Consider the following 22,848-nt stretch of genomic DNA (forward strand, 5'->3'; position numbering starts at 1 on the left):
TTGCAGTAGAGTGAAGGAGAGATGAGAAGATGGAGATATCAGGAGGTGTCTGATGGTCATCATTGCAGTAGAGTGAAGGAGAGATGAGAAGATGGAGATATCAGGAGGTGTCTGATGGTCATCATTGCAGTAGAGTGAAGAAGAGATAAGATGCAGATATCAGGAGGTGTCTGATGGTCATCATTGCAGTAGAGTGAAGAAGAGATGAGAAGATGCAGATATCAGGAGGGGTCTGATGGTCATCATTGCAGTAGAGTGAAGAAGAGATGAAGAGATGCAGACATCAGGAGGGGTCTGATGGTCATCATTGCAGTAGAGTGAAGGAGAGATGAGAAGATGGATATATCAGGAGGGGTCTGATGGTCATCATTGCAGTAGAGTGAAGGAGAGATAAGATGCAGATATCAGGAGGTGTCTGATGGTCATCATTGCAGTAGAGTGAAGAAGAGATAAGATGCAGATATCAGGAGGGGTCTGATGGTCATCATTGCAGTAGAGTGAAGGAGAGATGAGGAGATGCAGATATCAGGAGGGGTCTGATGGTCATCATTGCAGTAGAGTGAAGAAGAGATAAGATGCAGATATCAGGAGGTGTCTGATGGTCATCATTGCAGTAGAGTGAAGAAGAGATAAGATGCAGATATCAGGAGGTGTCTGATGGTCATCATTGCAGTAGAGTGAAGAAGAGATGAGAAGATGGATATATCAGGAGGGGTCTGATGGTCATCATTGCAGTAGAGTGAAGAAGAGATGAGAAGATGCAGATATCAGGAGGGGTCTGATGGTCATCATTGCAGTGGAGTGAAGAAGAGATGAGAAGATGGAGATATCAGAAGGGGTCTGATGGTCATCATTGCAGTATAGTGAAGAAGAGATGAGAAGATGCAGATATCAGGAGGGGTCTGATGGTCATCATTGCAGTAGAGTGAAGAAGAGATGAGGAGATGCAGATATCAGGAGGGGTCTGATGGTCATCATTGCAGTAGAGTGAAGGAGAGATGAGAAGATGCAGATATCAGGAGGGGTCTGATGGTCATCATTGCAGTAGAGTGAAGAAGAGATGAGAAGATGCAGATATCAGGAGGGGTCTGATGGTCATCATTGCAGTAGAGTGAAGGAGAGATGAGAAGATGCAGATATCAGGAGGGGTCTGATGGTCATCATTGCAGGTCACATTCTCTTCTTCTCACAGACGTATTGGTAACTTTGCTTGCAATAATAATAGCTCCAGCTCTCTCCATCTTCCAAAACACCACACAATTTATCACGCCCAAACCAGTTAAAGGGCTCATCCCCTTTCCAGAACCTGCCGGAAAAAAGGACATTAGTCACTGGGCCAGCACTGATATTGACCAGAAATTATGGCAAAGGCTAGATGGCCAAAGCAGGAGCAGGTGACTTTTAAAATTCTTTGTCTTACTTTGGAGATCTCTCATAAGATGTGCTGTCCACCCACTTCCAGACGTCCTTCTCATTTGAAAGACCGATCCACATACTCTGTGACTGTGAAAGGTTACGTAGAAAATTCTATAGAAAAACAAAAACTGTCACTACATATTATTTTATACAATCACCAGAAGAGCTTACACTCTAATGTCCTCACCACAGTCACACACTATTATTATTATACATATATATAGCTCTGACATATACCACAGTGCTGTACAGAGAACACTGAGCCAATCACATCAGTCTCTGTGCCAGAGGAGCTTACACTCTAATGTCCCCCACAGTCACATAAATCTCTGTACCAGAGGAGCTTACACTCTAATGTCCCCCCACAGTCACATCAGTCTCTGTACCAGAGGAGCTTACACTCTAATGTCCCCCACAGTCACATCAGTCTCTGTACCAGAGGAGCTTACACTCTAATGTCCCCCCACAGTCACATCAGTCTCTGTACCAGAGGAGCTTACACTCTAATGTCCCCCCACAGTCACATCAGTCTCTGTACCAGAGGAGCTTACACTCTAATGTCCCCCACAGTCACATCAGTCTCTGTACCAGAGGAGCTTACACTCTAATGTCCCCCCACAGTCACATCAGTCTCTGTACCAGAGGAGCTTACACTCTAATGTCCCCCCACAGTCACATCAGTCTCTGCACCAGAGGAGCTTACACTCTAATGTCCCCTCCCCCACAGTCTTACACTACTATTATTATACATTTATATATCTCTGACATATACTACAGTGCTTTACAGAGAACACTGAGCCAGTGACATCAGTCTCTGTACCAGAGGAGCTTACACTCTAATGTCCCCCCACAGTCACATCAGTCTTTGTACCAGAGGAGCTTACACTCTAATGTCCCCCCACAGTCACATCAGTCTCTGTACCAGAGGAGCTTACACTCTAATGTCCCCCACAGTCACATCAGTCTCTGTACCAGAGGAGCTTACACTCTCATGCCCCCCCCCCACAGTCACATCAGTCTCTGTACCAGAGGAGCTTACACTCTAATGTCCCCTCCCCCACAGTCACATCAGTCTCTGTACCAGAGGAGCTTACACTCTCATGTCCCCCCACAGTCACATCAGTCTCTGTACCAGAGGAGCTTACACTCTAATGTCCCCTCCCCCACAGTCACCTCAGTCTCTGTACCAGAGGAGCTTACACTCTAATGTCCCCCCACAGTCACACACAGCAGATACATGCAGCATATATTAGGGTTCGGTGTGTAAACTGACAATCAAGAGAAGACAACACACCGGTCAATATGCACCCACAGCTCAATAAACCTATATATGCCTCTATATGAGTGTAGTTGGGTGTTCTCTTCTCTTCAGTAATACATGCCAAGTTAATGAAGCAGCCAGAGGTTCATTGGATGAAGTTTAGGGCTAAGAGAGAATGTCATTGGTCAAGTGGGAGGACAGTTAGTGTGTCAGTATGAGCAAAGTCACCAGCCAGCAAGACCTGAGGATTTCATTGCCAGTATAAAAAGTCCATCAATAAGTCAGACCCACAAAGGACCCTTTAGTGCAAAGCAAGCAGTCCCTGTTCAGAGAAGGATAGTCCTTTTACATGGGAATAGAATACAATCCTGTATCTGCCATTCTTCAGTCTCTGAGTGTTCTCAGCTTTTCGTTTATATCAGAGGGCATGATGGCACCTTTCATTTTTCTCTTGTTATCTACCCATGGGCACAGGCAGGGTCATATTTCTGCAAAGCCAACATACTGCATGCCCCCCACATATCACATTAGGTCTTTCTGCTTTGTCTTCTTGTTCCATCTGTGGCTATGTTGTCCAGTCTTGTTTTGTATTGATGGAGAGTGGGCAGAAGGCCTCTTTCAGTCTTTCTGTCCCAGTCTTGGGGTTCTATCTGTGGCTCCACTGTTTAATATTGCCATGTATTGATGAGAATTTGTCAGAATGTCTCTCTTAGCCTTTTTGCCCAAATTTTGGTGTTTCCTCTGTGGCTAGATTTTCTGGACCTGTTTTGTAATGATTGGGGAGGGGGCAAAATGGCGCCCTGAGTCTTTCTTTCCCAGTATTGAGGTTCCTTTTGTGGTTATGTGGTCTTGTCTTGTTTTATATTGATGGAGAGTGAGAAGAAGTCTCTCTCAAAGTCTTTCTGACCCAGTTTTAGGGTTCCATCTGTGGCTACAATGTTTAATCATGCCATGTAGTCATGGAAAGTAGGCAAACTGTCACTCTTAGCCTTTATGTCCAAGTTTTAGTACATATGTGTTCTGAACCTGGTATATATTGATGGTAAGTGGGCAAAATTGTGCTCCCAGTCTTTTTTTTCTCCAGTCTTATGGTTCCATTTGCGGCTATGTTGTGTACTGATGGAGAGTGGGAAGAACACCTATGCCCACTCTCCGTAAATACACAACAAGACTGGACAGAGTAGTCCCAGGAGGAAGTCAATGCTGGGGCAGAAAGACTGAGAGATACATTTTGCACAGTCTCCATAAATAAGACAAGACAAATGAGACAAGACAAAATAGCCACAGAAGGAACACCAAGGCTGTCTTAGTCTTTCTACCACAGGCTTGGTGTTCTTTCTGTGTGTGTCACCCTCTAGTGTGCTACTAGTGTTAGGCAAAACATAGTCTGTCTCATGGTGAAGTATGAGTCATTAAATCTGGGTCAGGGTTTTTTTTAGTTCAGGGCTGGACGAATCATGCAGGAAAGTCTCTGGTGCCTCCTTCTTGCTCTGGAAGTTTGGAGAAACTTCTAGAGGCTAGTGGGAGGAGGCCAGGAGGTTTGATCTGCATACTTAGGGGAGCTTGACTAATCCCCAGACGGTGGTCCTGGCATGGTGGTTGGGCAAGCCCTTAAGTATGGATGTGTCATGCTGACAGGAGAGCTGGGTGGAAGATAAAGATGGAATGCTGAGGAGACTGTCAATGGCCCTTGATGTGAACACCCTAATCTGGGGAGAGACTTCCAAACATAGCAGGTCCCTCTGGAGGATAGCAGTGTGCTTAAATCTTCTCTAACCTTGCCCTGGGAGATCTCTGGAGTCAGTCGGGTAGACTGGTGAAGAAGCAGCCAGGTGGGCTGGCATTTACTGCAGTGGGTAGAACTGGCATCAGTGTCTACAAGGGAGCTGGAGGTACTACAAGATGCATCTTACAACACTTTGTGATAATTTCTTAAGGGACTGAGAGTTCCCAGCCCTTAAGGGGTTTTTGCATCATTTCACTGAGACACTGTCAGTTTCCAGGAGTGGAGAAACAAATCAGAAGAAGAGGAGCAATCAATCAGAGTTGTACATAGTGAGAAAGTTGTCCCTGGTATTGTTGCTATCAAGTTGGGCATCCCATAATTCCTATTCCCCGTCCAAGTTATTAACCCTAATAAATCATAAAAACCAAGCTCAAAGACTGTTCCTTGTCTCTGGATGAAAGTTGGAAAATGCTATTTGCCCAGCTGTGTAGGAGTGGGGAAAGTCATCTGCAATCCCTACGGGGGTAGTGCTACATGTGGTTTTATTGTCTTATCCTGTCCGATGATGTCACCCATAGAACCTACTCCTTGTGACGACACATGACATCACAAGGGACGTTTCTCCGGGTGATGTCATCGGATGGCCACACCCCATGGCTATATAAGAGCAGTGGGAGACAAAACAAGGAAGGAAGACAGAGTTAGAAGAAGATCAGCTTTTTTTGTTATTAGCGAATAAGCGGCAGTTAGGAAGAAGACAGCGCAAGGAGAAGACAGCGCAAGGAGAAGACAGCGCAAGGAGAAGACAGCGCAAGGAGAAGACAGCACAAGGAGAAGACAGCACAAGGAGAAGACCGCACAAGGAGAAGACAGCACAAGGAGAAGACAGCTCAAGGAGAAGACAGCTCAAGGAGAAGACAGCACAAGGAGAAGACAGCACAAGGAGAAGACAGCACAAGGAGAAGACAGCACAAGGAGAAGACAGCACAAGGAGAAGACAGCACAAGGAGAAGACAGCACAAGGAGAAGACCGCACAAGGAGAAGACAGCACAAGGAGAAGACAGCACAAGGAGAAGACAGCACAAGGAGAAGATCGCACAAGGAGAAGACAGCACAAGGAGAAGACAGCACAAGGAGAAGACAGCACAAGGAGAAGACAGCACAAGGAGAAGACAGCTCAAGGAGAAGACAGCTCAAGGAGAAGACAGCACAAGGAGAAGACAGCACAAGGAGAAGACAGCACAAGGAGAAGACAGCACAAGGAGAAGACAGCACAAGGAGAAGACAGCTCAAGGAGAAGACAGCTCAAGGAGAAGACCGCACAAGGAGAAGACAGCACAAGGAGAAGACAGCTCAAGGAGAAGACAGCACAAGGAGAAGACAGCTCAAGGAGAAGACAGCACAAGGAGAAGACAGCTCAAGGAGAAGACAGCACAAGGAGAAGACAGCTCAAGGAGAAGACAGCTCAAGGAGAAGACAGCTCAAGGAGAAGACAGCTCAAGGAGAAGACAGCTCATAGAGAAGACAGCACAAAACACAGCACCAATGGGAGAAGAAACTAACAGAGGAAGAAGACATCGGTACCAGAGAAAAGAGACACATTGGAGCTATGACAGGGGACATTTTAAATAAAGAAATTGTCAAATACCATCTCTTGTTTTTTTTAACCTTTCACTGCTTTTTGGGGTGAATAGGTAGGGGTACGATGTACCCCATATTCATTCATATAGGGGGGAAGGGGGTGGGATCCAGGGGCCCCCTTTCCTAAAAGGGGCTTCTAGACTCCGATAAGCCCCCTGCCCGCAGACCCCCACAACCACAGCCCAGGGTTGTCGGGAAGAGGCCCTTGTCCCCATCAACATGGGAGCAAGGTGCTTTGGGGCAGGGGCAGAGCCTCCTCACCCCAAAGCCCCCATCCCCCCATGTTGAGGGCATACAGCCTGGTATAGTTCAGGAGGGGGGAGGCCACTCCCTTGACCACTCTCTTTCCTGACGTGCTGGGCTGCATGCTAGGATAAGGGTCTGGTATGGATTTTGGGGGGGACCCCACGCAATATTGTAAAACATTTTTGCGTGGGTGGGTCCCCTACAAATCTATACTAGACCCGAAGGTTCATGCATAGGTGTGAACCTAGGGTAAGTGTCCCCAGGAAGTCTACTGATGGATAAGCTGCTGCAAATTAGCTCAGGATTGTCTATCTGTGTACTGCAACTCCGCTATACTGACCCATGGGAAAGAACTGTCAAAATTACGAGGTTTGTATACCACCGCTAGAAGCCTGGCCAACAAGATGGGAGAGCTGGAGCTGCTGATGTATGAGGAGGACTTACATTTTGTGGGGATTACGGAGACTTGGTTTGACAGCTCTCATGATTGGCTGGCGACCATTCAGAGGCATTCCCTTTATTGCAGAGATAGAAAAGGTAAAAGAGGGGGAGGGGTATGTCTGTATATTAAGAACAGTGTACAGGTTAATATGAGGGATTCTATTAATAATGGAGCTATGGATGAGGTTGAATCCCTATGGGTAGAACTTCAAAGGGAAGGCACTATGAGAAAAGAAATATTGGGCGTATGCTAAAGGCCCCCCAACCAGAGGGAGGAGAGGGAGGCGGACCTCATTTCACAGATTGGATTGGCAGCAAGGATGGGAAATGTCATTATAATGGGGGACTTTAATTATCCAGTTATAGACTTGGCAGAAGGAACCGCGCATTCATCCAAGGCTCAGCAGTTCCTAAATGTTTTGTAGGACAATTTTATAGGTCAGATGGTGAACGCACCGACAAGAAACAATGCAGTACTTGACCTACTGATTACAGACCTGATCACGAACATAGAAATACGGGGCAACTTAAGAAATAGTGACAACAGGTCAATTAGTTTCAGTATTAATCATAGTAATAGGAAACACAAGGGCAATATAAGGACACTGAATTTAAATAATTTCTTCTCTTCAGTCTTCACAAAAGAATCGGGGGGCTACACTAACCCAGCTTGTAAGGCTAAATTAAACAACACACCTCAGGAAATGCTGCCATGGCTAACAGTAGACTTAGAACTAAACTAGAGAAACTTAACATAAATAAATCCCCGGGACCGGATGGCTTGCACCCGAGGGTTCTTAAAGAGCTCAGCCAGGTGATAGCCAGACAGTTATTCTCGATCTTTAAGGATAGTTTACAGACGGGTATGGTGTCAGCTGATTGGAAAACAGCCAACGTGGTACCAATATTTAAAAAAGGGCCGAGATATATCCCGGGTAACTATAGGCCGGTCAGCCTAACATCAGTAGTCTGCAAGCTTTTGGAGGGGATGTTAAGAGACCACATACAAGACTATAATAATGAAAATGGTATTATTAGTAGTAATCAGCATGGATTCATGAAAAATCGTTCTTGCCAAACCAATCTATTAACCTTCTATGATGAAGTGAGCTGCCACCTAGATAAAGGTAAGCCTGTGGATGTGGTGTATCTGGACTTTGCAAAGGCCTTTGACACCGTTCCCCACAAACGCTTACTGTACAAACTAAGGTACATAGGTATGGACCATAGGGTGAGTACCTGGATATAGAGCTGGCTCCAGGGGAGAGTACAGAGGGTGGTGATAAATGGGGAGTTCTCAGATTGGGCGGGTGTGGAAAGTGGGGTCCCCCAGGGATCTGTCCTGGGACCAATCCTGTTTAATTTATTTATAAACGACCTAGAGGAGGGGATATCTAGTACAATCTCTGTATTTGCGGATGATACTAAACTAAGCATGCCAATATCTTCTATGCAGGATGTGGAAACCTTACAAGCGGACCTGAACAAAATAATGGGGTGGGCAACAACATGGCAGATGAGGTTTAATGTTGAAAAATGTAAAGTAATGCACTTGGGCATCAGAAACATGAAAGCAATCTGCTCACTGGGGGGAACCTCTGGGTGAGTCTAGGAGGAAAAGGACTTGGGGGTACTGGTAGACAACAGGCTTGGCAGTGGCATGCAATGCCAAGCTGCTGCAAGCAAAGCCAACAAAATACTGGGATGTATAAAAAGGGGATTCACTCCAGAAATAAAAAGATTATTCTCCCGCTCTACAAGACTCTGGTCCGGCCACATCTGGAGTATGCTGTCCAGTTCTGGGCACCGGTCCTCAGGAAGGATGTGCTGGAACTGGAGAGAGTCCAGAGAAGGGCAACAAAAATGATTAGGGGAATGGAGGACATCAGCTATGAGGAAAGACTACAAGCACTGAACCTATTCTCTCTGGAGAAGAGACGATTGAGGGGGGATATGATATCAATGTACAAATAATGTACTGGTGACCCTAGCATAAGGAACAAACTATTCAGAGAAAGGGAATACAATAAGACACGTGGCCACTCACTAAAACTAGAGGAAAAACTGTTTAACCTTAAAATACGTAAGGGGTTCTTTACTGTCAGAGCAGTAAGGATGTGGAACTCTCTTCCACAAGCAGTGGTATCAGCAGGGAGCATCGATAGTTTCAAAAAACTATTAGATGGGCACCTTACAGACCACAACATACAGGGGTATACAATGTACAACATACAGGGGTATACAATGTACAACATACAGGGGTATACAATGTACAACATACAGGGGTATACAATGTACAACATACAGGGGTATACAATGTACAACATACAGGGGTATACAATGTACGGTTAACAGCAAACACACACACACACCATAGGTTGAACTGGATGGACTGGTGTCTTTTTTCAATCTCACAAACTATGTAACTATATGTATGTAACTGGTAGAGGCCAATGCATGGGATTTGTGGGCATCTGTGAAAAGTGGACTTTGCATTATTCTGTCTGACATGTTTAGTAACTCTGTCAGTATCCTGCATGTGATGATGTTCATGTGTCCCTCATTGGTTAAAGACCATCAACACCTTATTTCACATGCACAATTGTAGTTCCCCAAACTGCTCCACTTATTCCAAGCATTACCATAAAATAGTGTAACCAATAAAAGAGTACAAAGATCAGAGTGCCAAGTGAGGTAATCCGCAGCAACCAATCAGACTGTTTCTGATTGTGGACCTCCCTCTTCCCGGAGCGCTCTCCTCAACAGACTGGTTTATTGATGGACTCAATGTAAATATCTATGGCGTAAGCTGCTATATGCAGTAAAAAAGGTTACAAGTTTTTTTGGACTACAAAAGACAAAAATATTGAGATAAATGTAGCAACCCTCCACTATTTACCATTGGTGAATGGCGGAGGGTTGCTACATTTATTTCAATACTATTGTCTTTTGTAGTATAATATACTTGTAACCTTTTTTTACTGCATAAACATGCGGGGTCACTTGATACCTGCTTCTGTGAGAAACAGGGCTTTTTTTCAGCGGGAACGTGGAGGAACGCAGTTCCGGCACCTCCAGCACTGACTGTATGTAATGGCAAGGGGTGCTGGAGTGTGCTGCAGGGTCTATTAATGCTGGCTGCTGGGGGATTTATTCCGGCTGGAGGCGGTCTATTTTTGCAGGGGGTTCTGTGGTTGCTGAGGAGGTCTATGGTTGCTGGTGGGGCCCCTTCTGTTGCTGGGGGTGGGTCTTATATTTCTGGGGAGGTCAGTTCTTGCTGGGAGAGATCTACTGTTAAGGGAGGGATCCATTGTTGCTGGCTGCGGGGAGATCTGTTGTCGCTGTTGGGAGTCTATTGTTGCTAGGGGGGAAAGTTTGTTGCGGGTGGTCCGTTGTTGTTAGAGGGGTCTTTTGTTGCTGGCGAGGGGCAATATTGTTGTTGCCTACAAGGAGTCTATTTTACTGCTTTTCTTGTTATCATTACCATATTCCCAAAAAATTACTTAACACCGCTAAATGATACTTGGTTCTGTATTCTCCAAAAGGGCAGTACTGGGAGGTAGGTAGGGGGTAAACCATGGAATGGTACTTGGAGGTGGGTAGGGTCCAAGGAAAGGGGTTCCTGCACCTATTTTGTGAGAAAAAAAGCCCTGGTGAGAAACATTCCCTTCTTTTATACAGTATGTGTTTTGCTATGTAGACCCACTCTTATATATGAGGAATTGACGGATGCTTGTATTAACATAGACTGGTCCCCCCCCTGTGTGGGGTGAGCCTAACCTTATTAGTAGTAAGCTGCAATATATGATGTTTTGTTGAGTTTAGATGGGCTTTAAGCCTGTAAATCTCTGGGATTGATTTACTGAAGGAAAACAGGTTATTCATTTTGCAAGAGAAGTTTTCCCAAAGCTTGCTGAATGCGGTGAAATTCACTTTGCACAGAATATCCAATCACAGGCCGGGGAAATAAAATCAAACACATGATTAGATGTATGATAGTCAGCAGAGCTTCAACTCATCCTTTAAGCTCTGGGGCAAATTCCCTGGCAAAGCGAACAGTCTATTTTGTCTTTAGTAAATCAACTCTGCTAACTCCAGGACAAGCATGAAGATCTGGACATTTGAGTTTCTCCGTTTAATCATCTGTGTACTTGTTTCGGGTCAGCGACTCACAATGTAGCCAAACTATTGTGCAGATGGATAACATTTAAAGGGGAGGGTCAGCAATGGCAGCCCCCATGTGCAAGTCTATCTATCTACACCTTGCGATTCTCACCATTTCCTCCAGGCCGTTGATGACCACCAGGTGAGCCTTCTTATCCTCACAGTGTTTTTTGGCGTAATCCCACGGCCGCGCGTTCCGGGAGCGGTAGTAGCAATTCAGGCCAAAGTGTGTCCATCCCGAACCGCACAATTGATCAACAGTGCCTGGGAAGAAGAGAGAGGAAGAGTGGAGGAGAAAAATAGAGAAAGGATGCAGGGGAGAAAGAGGAGAGAGATAAGGGGAAAGAAAGAGAGGTCGAATGTGGGAGAGAGAGAGAAAGAAGAAGCGATAGAGAAGTGAGAGAGAAGGGTGGGGGGGGGGGGAGGTAAGACTCATATTAATTCGTCTCAGCAGACTGTTTTAATTCACAGAAAAATGTTGGAGTCTAGCGGGTGGGTTTTCCTCCTGAATGTACATTTTGTATAGAATGCCATGGATCAAGTCATGATTGTGAAAAATTGCGTGGCTAAGAAGGTTCTGGAAAATGAAGGTTTGGAGGTGATTTCTGAGATAGGAAAAACCTACCATTGTTGTTGCGGAGTCCGTCTGTTAGTTTCCCCACTGCGGCCAAAATCCTTTGATTGTCGCTGGAAAGAGAACCTGTAATATGAACAATGCAAAGGGCATTATGTCTGTGTCTTCATTAGTGCTGAAGAAACAATAGAGGAACAAAATAAGTATCTCCCAGTCTCTGGGCTCCTTCTGAGGGACCTTTATCTCCATCATTGAAGGCCAACTCTAGTTGCAGTGGGGAAAGTTTAGATTTTCAGCTTGAGATAATAAATGCAGGAGAACAGTTTCTTTCTGGAGGCACATATCATAATCTGAATAAGGATTCAGGAGAAAAAAACATATTCAGATTCATCTGATTATATGACTGATTTGCTCACCATCATCGTAGATGATTTTGTGACGGTACGCACCGTCACTGAGATTGAAAAAACTATAAGACAGATAAATTGATGGTTTGGACTGCTTCTGTTGGTCAGACTTGTAAAAGATGCATGTCATCAGCTCAAACACCTGTCTTCCACGCATTGTAAATTATGCTGATTTGCTCACCTATTGTTTACGGCGGGTTCTCAGTATTTACACTATGATAATGTGTATTGTATCTTGTTTTAGCTTTGGTGGCGGCAGTCTGGTCTTCCAGGCTGGCTTAAGTGCGCTGAGAAATTAGCCATGAGTCAGCTGTACCTCGTTATCTAACCATTGTGTGATGTTTTGGGTAAATATTCATGTAGTGACTGACCTACTTCTCAAGTGTATAAAAGTCTGTTTGTTGTTCAATAAAGGAGTTAGGTGTTTTCAGACACATACAAGCTAAGTGTCAGGCTAGTTTTGTATGTAGGGCGGATGGGAATATCGATCTATGTCCAGACTGGGAGGAAGCTGTATACTGATGGAAGTCCCCAAGTACAGTGTGGGTCTGAGGTTCCGTTACATTGGTGGCAAGCGGTGGGATGCTACCTGCAGTCTGGAACATCCAAACCTCCACCGGGATCCAAGGTCCGGGGAGCAGAAGAGGAGAGGTACAGATATCAGCCGCCATGGAAGAGGAATTTGGAAGGAGGTTGCGAGAGATGCGGATACAGCACAGGGGACCAGTGTCAGAGAAGGTCCTGCTGGGATGGCATGATTCAATCCACTTGGAACTCATACAACCGCATAAGGAATGGAAAGCTGGGTTAAGCAGGCTGGTCCAGGCGGAGATGCGGTTGGATGAGAGCTATAGAGCCCTCCGCTGGTATGTAACCCAAGTGTGCGCATTGGACAGCAGACGACAGTCCAAAGGAAGGCTTTTGCTACGGCGGCCTGGGGCTGTTACTAGAGAAGCTGTCTGAGGACCCCAACTTTGGGAGCGATTTGGAGTGGCATTTGGATAAAATATTGGAATACAGAGAACAGATGCTGAACATCTTGGAAATGTTCTGGGCATTGGAAGATTTGAAATTTCTAGCCAATCAGGAATGGGAGCTGGAGATCTCTACAGACGGCTGCTAGACTGGTTGCTAGACTCTGCTCTGAGGTATCAAGGGTCTAAACAGACCTCTGAGCTTCCACCTTGGATTCAGAGAAAGGAGATTGAGGACCCCCTTTCAACCTCCTTCTCTGCAGCCTAAGCTGCACAGAAAGAATGGACAGGAATAGCTCTGTACAGAGGCTTCCCGTTCATTCACAAACTGAAGCATAGTAACATAGTTTACTATTTTTCAGTTATGAATGGACAGAGTCAGTGATCGGTACATATTACTGTCTCTCCATTCAGAAAAGTAAGGGGCCGATAAATGACACATTTATGGACCCTTTCCCCACTCTCCATCCTGACACATCCCTTGCAGAAGCCGGCGAAATAGGGCAGAGGGAACCCGACAGAGCGGCAGGGGGATGAGGAGAGGGCCGGGAAAGAGCACAGGGGGCTGCAGAAGGAAGCTGGAAAGGAGGAGCGGTGGGGGATGCTGCATATAGAGAAACTGATTTCTCCATGTTCCTCCTGAAACCGCTGAATGCCCACTTCTCCTCTCTCTCTCGCAAGCATTTAGCGGCTTCAGGAGGAACATGAAGAGATTTATTCCTCTGTATGCAGCCACCCCCACTGCTCCTTCTTTCCAGGCATACGAGAGGGCCCCCTGGACTCTTCTCAATGACCTTAAGTGTAAGGAGCATATGCATACCTACAGGGGTCACAGAGGTGGCAGCCTCATACTGGAGAGGGCCAGTGTGCCCCCCGTATGCCCTAGATAGGAGGAATGGTGGGGGTGGCTGCATATAGAGAAATTGATCCTTCCATTTTCCTCCTACAGCCACTGAATTCCCACTTCTCCTCTTCCTCCGGCAGGCATTTAGCGGCTGCAGGAGAGAGATTGATTCCTTTACATGCAGCCGTCCCCACTGCTCCTCCTATCCAGGCATATAGAGGGGCTGCACAGGCCCCCCTGCAGCATGGGGCAGTTGAAACCTCTGTCACCCCTGTAGGTATGCCCATGCTCCTTACACTTGTGGTCATTGGAAAGAATCCTCCCTTACAGATAGCTAAAAAGATGATTGGTGTCAGTGGTTACTGACTCTGGATAAAGCCTAGGGTTCCTTGGAACGCTAGTTGAGAAACCCTGGGTTATACAACTGAACATTGACCTCAGTGATCTCCAGGAGGTGGCTTTTCTAGAGGATATTTTAGCGTCAAAGAAGGGCCTGAGGAAGAAAACTCAAGAGTGGTGTAAGCATTGGCCATGTGAGTGATTACCCATCTGAGAGCGAGGCAGAAAGCGCATATTGCTCAAGGAACCCCTAGCAACCTCTGGAGGAACCCTAGGGTTCCACAGAACGCTGGTTGAGAAACCCTGGGTTATACAACTGAACATCGACCTCAGTGATCTCCACGAGGTGGCTTTTCTAGAGGATATTTTAGCGTCAAAGAAGGGCCTGAGGAAGAAAACTCAAGAGTGGTGTAAGCATTGGCCATGTAAGTGATTACCCATCTGAGAGCGAGGCAGAAAGCGCATATTGCTCAAGGAACCCCTAGCAACCTCTGGAGGAACCCTAGGGTTCCACAGAACCCTGATTGAGAAACCCTGGGTTATACAACTGAACATCGACCTCAGTGATCTCCAGGAGGTGGCTTTTCTAGAGGATATTTTAGCGTCAAAGAAGGGCCTGAGGAAGAAAACTCAAGAGTGGTGTAAGCATTGGCCATGTGAGTGATTACCCATCTGAGAGCGAGGCAGAAAGCGCATATTGCTCAAGGAACCCCTAGCAACCTCTGGAGGAACCCTAGGGTTCCACAGAACGCTGGTCTAGAAACCCTGGGTTATACAACTGAACATCGACCTCAGTGATCTCCACGAGGTGGCTTTTCTAGAGGATATTTTAGCGTCAAAGAAGGGCCTGAGGAAGAAAACTCAAGAGTGGTGTAAGCATTGGCCATGTAAGTGATTACCCATCTGAGAGCGAGGCAGAAAGCGCATATTGCTCAAGGAACCCCTAGCAACCTCTGGAGGAACCCTAGGGTTCCACAGAACCCTGATTGAGAAACCCTGGGTTATACAACTGAACATCGACCTCAGTGATCTCCAGGAGGTGGCTTTTCTAGAGGATATTTTAGCATCAAAGAAGGGCCTGAGGAAGAAAACTCAAGAGTGGTGTAAGCATTGGCCATGTGAGTGATTACCCATCTGAGAGCGAGGCAGAAAGCGCATATTGCTCAAGGAACCCCTAGCAACCTCTGGAGGAACCCTAGGGTTCCACAGAACCCTGGTTGAGAAACCCTGGGTTATACAACTGAACATCGACCTCAGTGATCTCCATTCCTCCAGGAGGTGGCTTTCCTAGAGGTTATTTTAGCATCTAAGAAGGGCCCAAGGTGGGAAACCCAAGAATCTACTGTAGGTGTAAGCATTGGCCATGACCAAAATGTCCGGCCTCCAATCAGATTGATCCTAATGAATACCATAAATGCTACAAATGTCCAGACACGCCCAGTTGTCAACAAACCACGCCCGTTCACATTGAACTTTTTCCCGGCTTTACAGATCTGGTCTTCACCGTGTCCTGAAATGTTGGTGCTTGGGAAGTTTGCATTGGGCAGATCTAACACAACCCATTATTATTACAGGGCACAGTTACCTGCGATTTCATCGGACAGGAAAAGTTTCACCAGCGACTCGATATTCGTCACTTTGGTTTCCAAGTCACGCTCTGAGGAGGAAGGAAATCAGTCTTTAGTCCTCTAAACTGTACAGAAGTTCATCAGATGTTTCTCCTGCCCACCTAAACCATTAAAGAGGAGAGCTGAGCCACATACAGATTCTCCCCCCTCTCCTCATCTCCATGACATGGGGGGTGTTCTGCAGTCTGGCAGGAGAAAATTGGACTACGATGACAACATTGTATGAGACTTCAGGTCAGCAGAGTCACAGTGTTGTCACCTCCCTATATTTAGGAGCTCATTGGGTTTCAAGGAGACCAATAGGTCAAATGATACGTAGACACAGGGCTTTATTTCAGGGGGAATGTGGTTCTGGCACCTCTAGCACTGAATGTATATACTGGCAAGGGGTGCTAGAGGGGTGCAGGGTCCATTGATAATGGCCACTGAGGGATCTATTACCATCGTGGTTGATCTATTGTTGCTGGGGGGTCCGTTGTGTATGGGAGGGATCTACGATTCAGAGAGGGGTCTACTATTGCTGGCTGCTTAAGAGTGTATTGATGCTGGCCACTGGGAGCTCTATTGTTGCTGGTGGGGTCTATTGTTACTGGTTGCCTTTATTGTTACTAGGGTGGATTTATTCTTGATGGGGGGTTTTGTTACTGGTGAGGGGTCTATTGTTAGTGACAGGGGTCTATTGTTATTGGTGGGGTCCATTGTTGCTAGGGTGGATTTATTGTTGATGGGGGGGGGGGTTGTTACTGGTGGGGGTCTATTGTTACTGACAGGGGTCTATTGTTACTGGTGGGGTCCATTGTTGCTAGGGTGGATTTATTGTTGATTAGGGTTTTTTACTGGTGGAGGTCTGTTGTTACTGACAGGGGTATATTGTTACTGATGGGCTCCATTGTTGCTAGGGTGGATTTATTGTTGATGAGGGTATTGTTACTGAGAGGGGTCTATTGTTACTGGTGGGGTCCATCGTTGCTAGGGTAGATCTATTGTTGTTAGGGGTATTGCTACTGAAAAGGGTCTATTGTTACTCATGGGGTCCATTGTTGCTAGGGTGGTCTATTGTTGTTGTGTGGGGGCTATTGTTACTGGCAGGGGTCTATTGATGATGGGGTGGTCTATTGTTGCTGGGTGGGGGCTATTGTTGCTGGGTGAGGGCTATTGTTACTGGCAGGGGTCTATTGATGATGGGGTGGTCTATTGTTGCTGGGTGGGGGCTATTGTTGCTGGGTGGGGGCTATTGTTACTGGTGGGGTCCATTGTTGCTAGGATGGTCTATTGTTGCTGGGTGAGGGCTATTGTTACTGGCAGGGGTCTATTGGTGCTGGGGTGGTCTATAAATGCTGAGTAGAATATATTCTATTATATTCTATTTGAAATTTGAATTTCAGAAGATGGTTATATTCTTTCTATTCTAATCTATTTTTCTATTCTCTTCTCTTCTATTCTAATCTAATCTATTATATTCCAATTCACATTTATTCTATTTGAAATTCAAATTTCGAAAGATGTTTATAATCTTTCTATTTTATATTATTCTATTGTTTTTTTTCTATTCTATTCTTTTATTCTATTATTTTTTTATTATTTTCTATTCTATACTAATCTATTCTATGTGAAATTTGAATTTCAGAAGATGGTTATATTCTTTATATTTTATATATTTTTTCTATTCTATTCTATTCTTTTTATTCTATTCTAATCTAATATATTCAAATTCACATTTATTCTTATAGAAATTCGAATTTTCGAAAGACAGTTATATTCTTTATATTTTATTCTATTCTATTTAATTCTATTGTTTTTTCTATGCTATTCTATTATATTCTATTTGATTCCATTCTATTTTATTTTCTATTATTTTCTTTTCTATTCTATTGTTATCTGTTCTATTCTATTTTATTATATTCAAATCTATTCTATTCTAATTCAATATTGTTCTATTTGAAAATTCAAGTTTTGGAAGTCAATTATATTCAGTCTATTTTATTCTATTTTATTCTATTATATTGTTTTTTTTCTATTTTATTCTATTCTTTTATTTTCTAATGTATTCTTTTCTATTCTTTTTGAATCTACTCTATTCTATTCTAATTCACATTTATTCTATTTGAAATTCAAATTTCGGAAGATAGTTATATTCTTTCTATTTTTTTCTATTCTATTCAGTTCTATTTTTTTTTTCTTTATTATTCAATTCTTTTCTTTTACCTTCTACTCTTTTCTATTATATTCTATTGTTATATGTTATATTCTTTTTATTCTATTCTAATTTATTCTTTTCAAATTCAATATTATTCTATTTAAAAATTAAAATTCTATGCTATTCTATTCTACTATATTTTATGTTTTTTTTTCTATTTTATTTTCTATTATTTTCTATTATAATTCATTCTATTCTTCTGTAATTTGCATTTATTCTATTCAAAATTTGATTTTGTTAAATTCTTTCTATTCTATTTTATTTTATTCTATTCTACTGTTTTTTCCATTCTGTTCTATTCTTGTCTAATCTATTCTATTATTTTTTATTGTATTCTTATTATTATATTCAAATTTCATATTATTCTATTTCATTTTTTTATTATATTCTTTCTATTCTATTTTTTTCTATTAGAAATCAGTTTTATTCTTTCTATTTTAATCCACATTTATTATTTATTCTATTCAAAATTAGGAAGACTGTTGAATTATTTCTATTTTATTCTATTCTATTGTTTTTTGTCTATTCCGTTCTATTCTTGTCTATTCTATTCTATTTTAATCTATTGTATTGTTTTATGTTCCATTCTTTTTTATTCTATTCTAATTTATTCTATTTTATTTTATTTTATTCAAATGTCATAGTGTTCTATTTAAAAAATGAAATTTTGGAAGTCATTTATATTCTTTATATTCTATTATATTCTATTTTATTTTATTATATTCTATTGCTTTTTTTCTATTCTATTCTATTATTTTATTTTCTAGTCTATTTTTTTCTATTCTATTCTAATCTATTCCATTCCAATTAATGCTATTCAAAATTTGAGTTTCGTAAGATGGTTATGTTCTTTCTATTTACATTTTTCTATTCTGTTCTATTCTATTTTATTATATTCTTTTCTATTTTATTCCTTTGTTTTCTATTCTATTTTATTGTGTTCTTTTATTTTCTATTCCATTGAGTGTTGTTCTATTCTATTCTGTTTTACTCTATTCTTTTACATTATGTTCTATTCTGTTCTTTTCTTTTCTTTAACCACTTTAATACTGGGCAATTTCACCCTCTTCCTGCCCAGACCAATTTTCAGCTTTCAGCGCTATCACACTTTGAATGACAATTACTCAGTCATGCAACACTGTATCCATTTTTTTTTTCACACAAATAGAGCTTTCTTTTGGTGGTATTTAATCACCTCTGGGTTTTTTATTTTTTTTGAGATATAAGTGAAAAAGTGCGAAAATTTTGAAAAAAAAATACCATTTTGTTTTAGTTTCTATTATAACATTTTTCAAATAAGTCATTTTTTTTTCATAAATTTGCCCCAAAATTTATCCTGCTACATATCTTTGGTAAAAATAACCCAGATAATTATATATTATTTGGTCTGTGTGAAAGTTATAGAATCTACAAGCTATGGTGCCAATCATTGAAAATTGATCACACCTGATGTACTGACGGCCGATCTCAATTCTTGAGGCCCTGAAATGTCAGGACAGTATAAATACCCCCAAATGACCCCTTTTTGGAAAGTAGACATTCCAGGGTATTTAGTAAGAGGCATGGTGAGTTTTTTGAAGTTGTAATTTTTTCCCACAACTCTTGGAAAAATGAAGAAAACTTGTTTTTTTTTTTTTTTTATACACAAAATTGTCATATTACCAAGTTATTTCTCACACACTGTATAGGCATACTTGCAACTACACCCCAAAATACATTCTGCTACTCCTCCTAAGTATGGTGATACCACATGTGTGAGACTTTTCCACAGCCTGGCTACATAAAGAGGCCCAACATCCAAGTAGCACCTCCAGGTGTTCTAGGAGCATAAATTACACATATAATTTCCTAACGACCTATCATACTTTTGAAGTCCCTGGAGCACCAGGACAATGGAAACACCCACAAAATGACCCCATTTTGGAAAGCAAACACCCCAACACATAATCTAGGAGGCATGGGCTGCAGATAGGTACTCAGGTACTCTGATGGGCTGCAGACAGGCACTTAGGTACACTTATAAGCTACAGAAAGGTACTTGGGTACTCTGATGGGCTGTAGAGAGGTACTCGGGTACTCTGATGGGCTGCAGATAGGTACTCAGGCTCTCTGGGCTGGAGACAGTTACTCAGGTACTCGGCTACTCTGATGATCTGCAGATAGGTACTCGGGTACTCTGGGCTGCAGATAGGTACTCAGCTACTCTGATGGGCTTCAAAGAGGTACTTGGGTACTATTATGGGCTTCAGAGAGGTATTTGGATACTCTGATGGGCTGGAGACAGGTACTCGTGTACTCTGATGGGCTGCAGATAGGTACTCTGAAGGGTCGGAGACAGGTGCTCGGGTACTCTGATGACAGGTACTTCGGTACTCTGATGGGCTAGAGACCGGTACTCAAGTACTATTGGCTGGATATAGGTACTTGGCTACTCTGATGATCTGCAGGTAGGTACTCCGGTACTCTGATGGGCTACAGAGAGGTACTAGGGTACTATGATACTAGTATGATGGTATTTGGGTACTCTAATGGGCTGTAGACAGGTACTCAGGTACTCTATTGGGCTGCAGATAGGTACTTAGGTACCCTGATGGGCTGGAGACAGGTACTCGGGTACTCTGATGGGCTGGAGACAGGTACTCAGGTACTTTGATGGGCTGCAGATAGGTACTCAGGTACTCTGGTGGGCTGAAGATAGGTACTCAGGTACTCTGAAGGGCTGATGACAGGTACTCAGGTACTCTGATGACAGGTACTTGGGTACTCTGATGGGCTGGTGACAGGTACTAGGGTTCTCTGATGGGCTGGTGTTAGGTACTCGGGTACTCTAATGGGCTGGTTACAGGTACTCGGGTACTCCGATGACAGGTACTTGGGTACTCCGATGACAGGTACTCGGGTACTCTGAGGGGTTGTGACAGATACTCTGATGGGCTGGTGACAGGTCCTCTTTATTGGTGGGCAATCAGTGTGTTTGGTGTGCACTGTAGCAGGTAAATAGCTGTTACCACAATCTCCTCCTCACACAGGATCGGTAACAGCTAGTGATTGGGCTGCGATTGGCCACAGCCGATCACGTGTTAAAGAGATAATTTTTTGGGCTCTTTACCCTGATTGGGGATAGGCTGTGTCAGAGTGACACTTTCCATCCCCCGATCGCTGCTCTGTGTGCCCCTAGGGGTGCCCACGAACGACGTGCACAAGGTCAGTGCATGTGGCTGGCTGTGATTGGACACAGCTGGTCACATGGTAAAGAGACATTTTTATTGGCTCTTTACACTGATCGGAGATGGGTTGTGTCCTAAAGGAACACACCTTATTCCCGATCGCCGCTCTGTGCACCCCCGGGGGTGCGGGAGAGGGGCGAGAACAGGCGGACGTCATATGACGTCCAGCCGGGGAGAGGAGACATTCCTGTCGGCGTCATTTCCCTATACGCCGGTAGGGAAGTGGTTAAATTACTTTAGTTTCTATTCTATTTTATTCTATTCTTGTTTTCAAATTTGATTTCTAATTTGATTTGAATTTCCTTTTAATTGAATTTCATTATTTCAGATTAATTTAAATGTGACTGCACAGCTGCGTGCTCCCGGTGTGCTGCTGTCCCCTGGACATAGCACATCACTGATTGGTAGATGAGCTCTGTGTTTAGCTGTGTCCAATCACAGCCTTCTGAATACATGATAGCTGTGTCCAATCACAGCCATCATGTAATCTAAACATTGCATCCTGTCACTCGATCAGCTCTGCTTCTCCTCATACAGAGCCTGCCAAGGATAAGGAGAGACGATCTGTGTTACTAGCCGGGAATCAGAGACTTTACAGCATTTTCACTGATTTACACACTGATCACCTAGAAAGTGTCCCCAGTGTACACACATCTGTCACCATGTACCAGTGATCATCAACATCTGTCACCATGTACCAGTGATCATCAATATCTGTCACCATGTACCAGTGATCGTCGACATCTGTCACCATGTACCAGTGATCGTCGACATCTGTCACCATGTACCAGTGATCGTCGACATCTGTCACCATGTACCAGTGATCATCAACATCTGTCACCATGTACCAGTGATCATCGACATCTGTCACCGTGTACCAGTGATCATAAACATCTGTCACCGTGTACCAGTGCTCATAAACATCTGTCACCGTGTACCAGTGATCATAAACATCTGTCACCGTGTACCAGTGATCATAAACATCTGTCACCGTGTACCAGTGCTCATAAACATCTGTCACCATGTACCAGTGCTCATAAACATCTGTCACCATGTACCAGTGATCATCAACATCTGTCACCATGTACCAGTGATCATCAACATCTGTCACCATGTACCAGTGATCATCAACATCTGTCACCATGTACCAGTGATCATCAATATCTGTCACAGTATACCAGTGATCATCAACATCTGTCACAGTATACCAGTGATCATCAACATATGTCACCATGTACCAGTGATCATAAACATGTCACCATGTACCAGTGATCATAAACATCTGTCACCATGTACCAGTGATCATCAACATCTGTCATAGTGTACCAGTGATCATCAATATCTGTCACAGTGTACCAGTGATCATCAATATCTGTCACTGTGTACCAGTGATCATCAATATCTGTCACCGTGTACCAGTGATCATCAATATCTGTCACCGTGTACCAGTGATCATAAACATCTGTCACCATGTACCAGTGCTCATAAACATCTGTCACCATGTACCAGTGATCATCAATATCTGTCACCATGTACCAGTGATCATCAATATCTGTCACCATGTACCAGTGATCATACACATCTGTCACCATGTACCAGTGATCATCAACATCTGTCACCATGTACCAGTGATCATCAACATCTGTCACCATGTACCAGTGATCATAAACATCTGTCACCATGTACCAGTGATCATCAACACTTGTCACAGTGTACCAGTGTCAAATCCACATCTGTCACCATCTAACAGTGATTATCAACA

At 43.5% G+C, this 22,848-nt stretch overlaps 1 protein-coding gene across 1 annotated transcript in view; it reads right to left on the reverse strand.

The window, feature by feature from the left end:
- Positions 1 to 1,170: 1,170 nt before the first annotated feature.
- Positions 1,171 to 22,848, reverse strand: part of LOC309553105 (C-type lectin domain family 10 member A-like) — a gene marked incomplete at its 3' end in the record, with an annotated part of 30,895 nt that continues 9,217 nt past the window's right edge. Inside the window, exons 6-10 of the mRNA XM_082254002.1 lie at positions 15,620 to 15,691; positions 11,522 to 11,596; positions 11,009 to 11,160; positions 1,421 to 1,527; positions 1,171 to 1,306 (exon numbers count right to left, since the gene is read on the reverse strand). Coding sequence (XP_082110128.1) covers positions 1,171 to 1,306; positions 1,421 to 1,527; positions 11,009 to 11,160; positions 11,522 to 11,596; positions 15,620 to 15,691 — 542 coding nt within the window. The remainder of the gene's footprint in view (positions 1,307 to 1,420; positions 1,528 to 11,008; positions 11,161 to 11,521; positions 11,597 to 15,619; positions 15,692 to 22,848) is intronic.

This window comes from Pelophylax lessonae (genome assembly GCF_965119305.1).
Source record: "Pelophylax lessonae genome assembly, chromosome: 4".
Taxonomy (NCBI): Eukaryota; Metazoa; Chordata; class Amphibia; order Anura; family Ranidae; genus Pelophylax; species Pelophylax lessonae.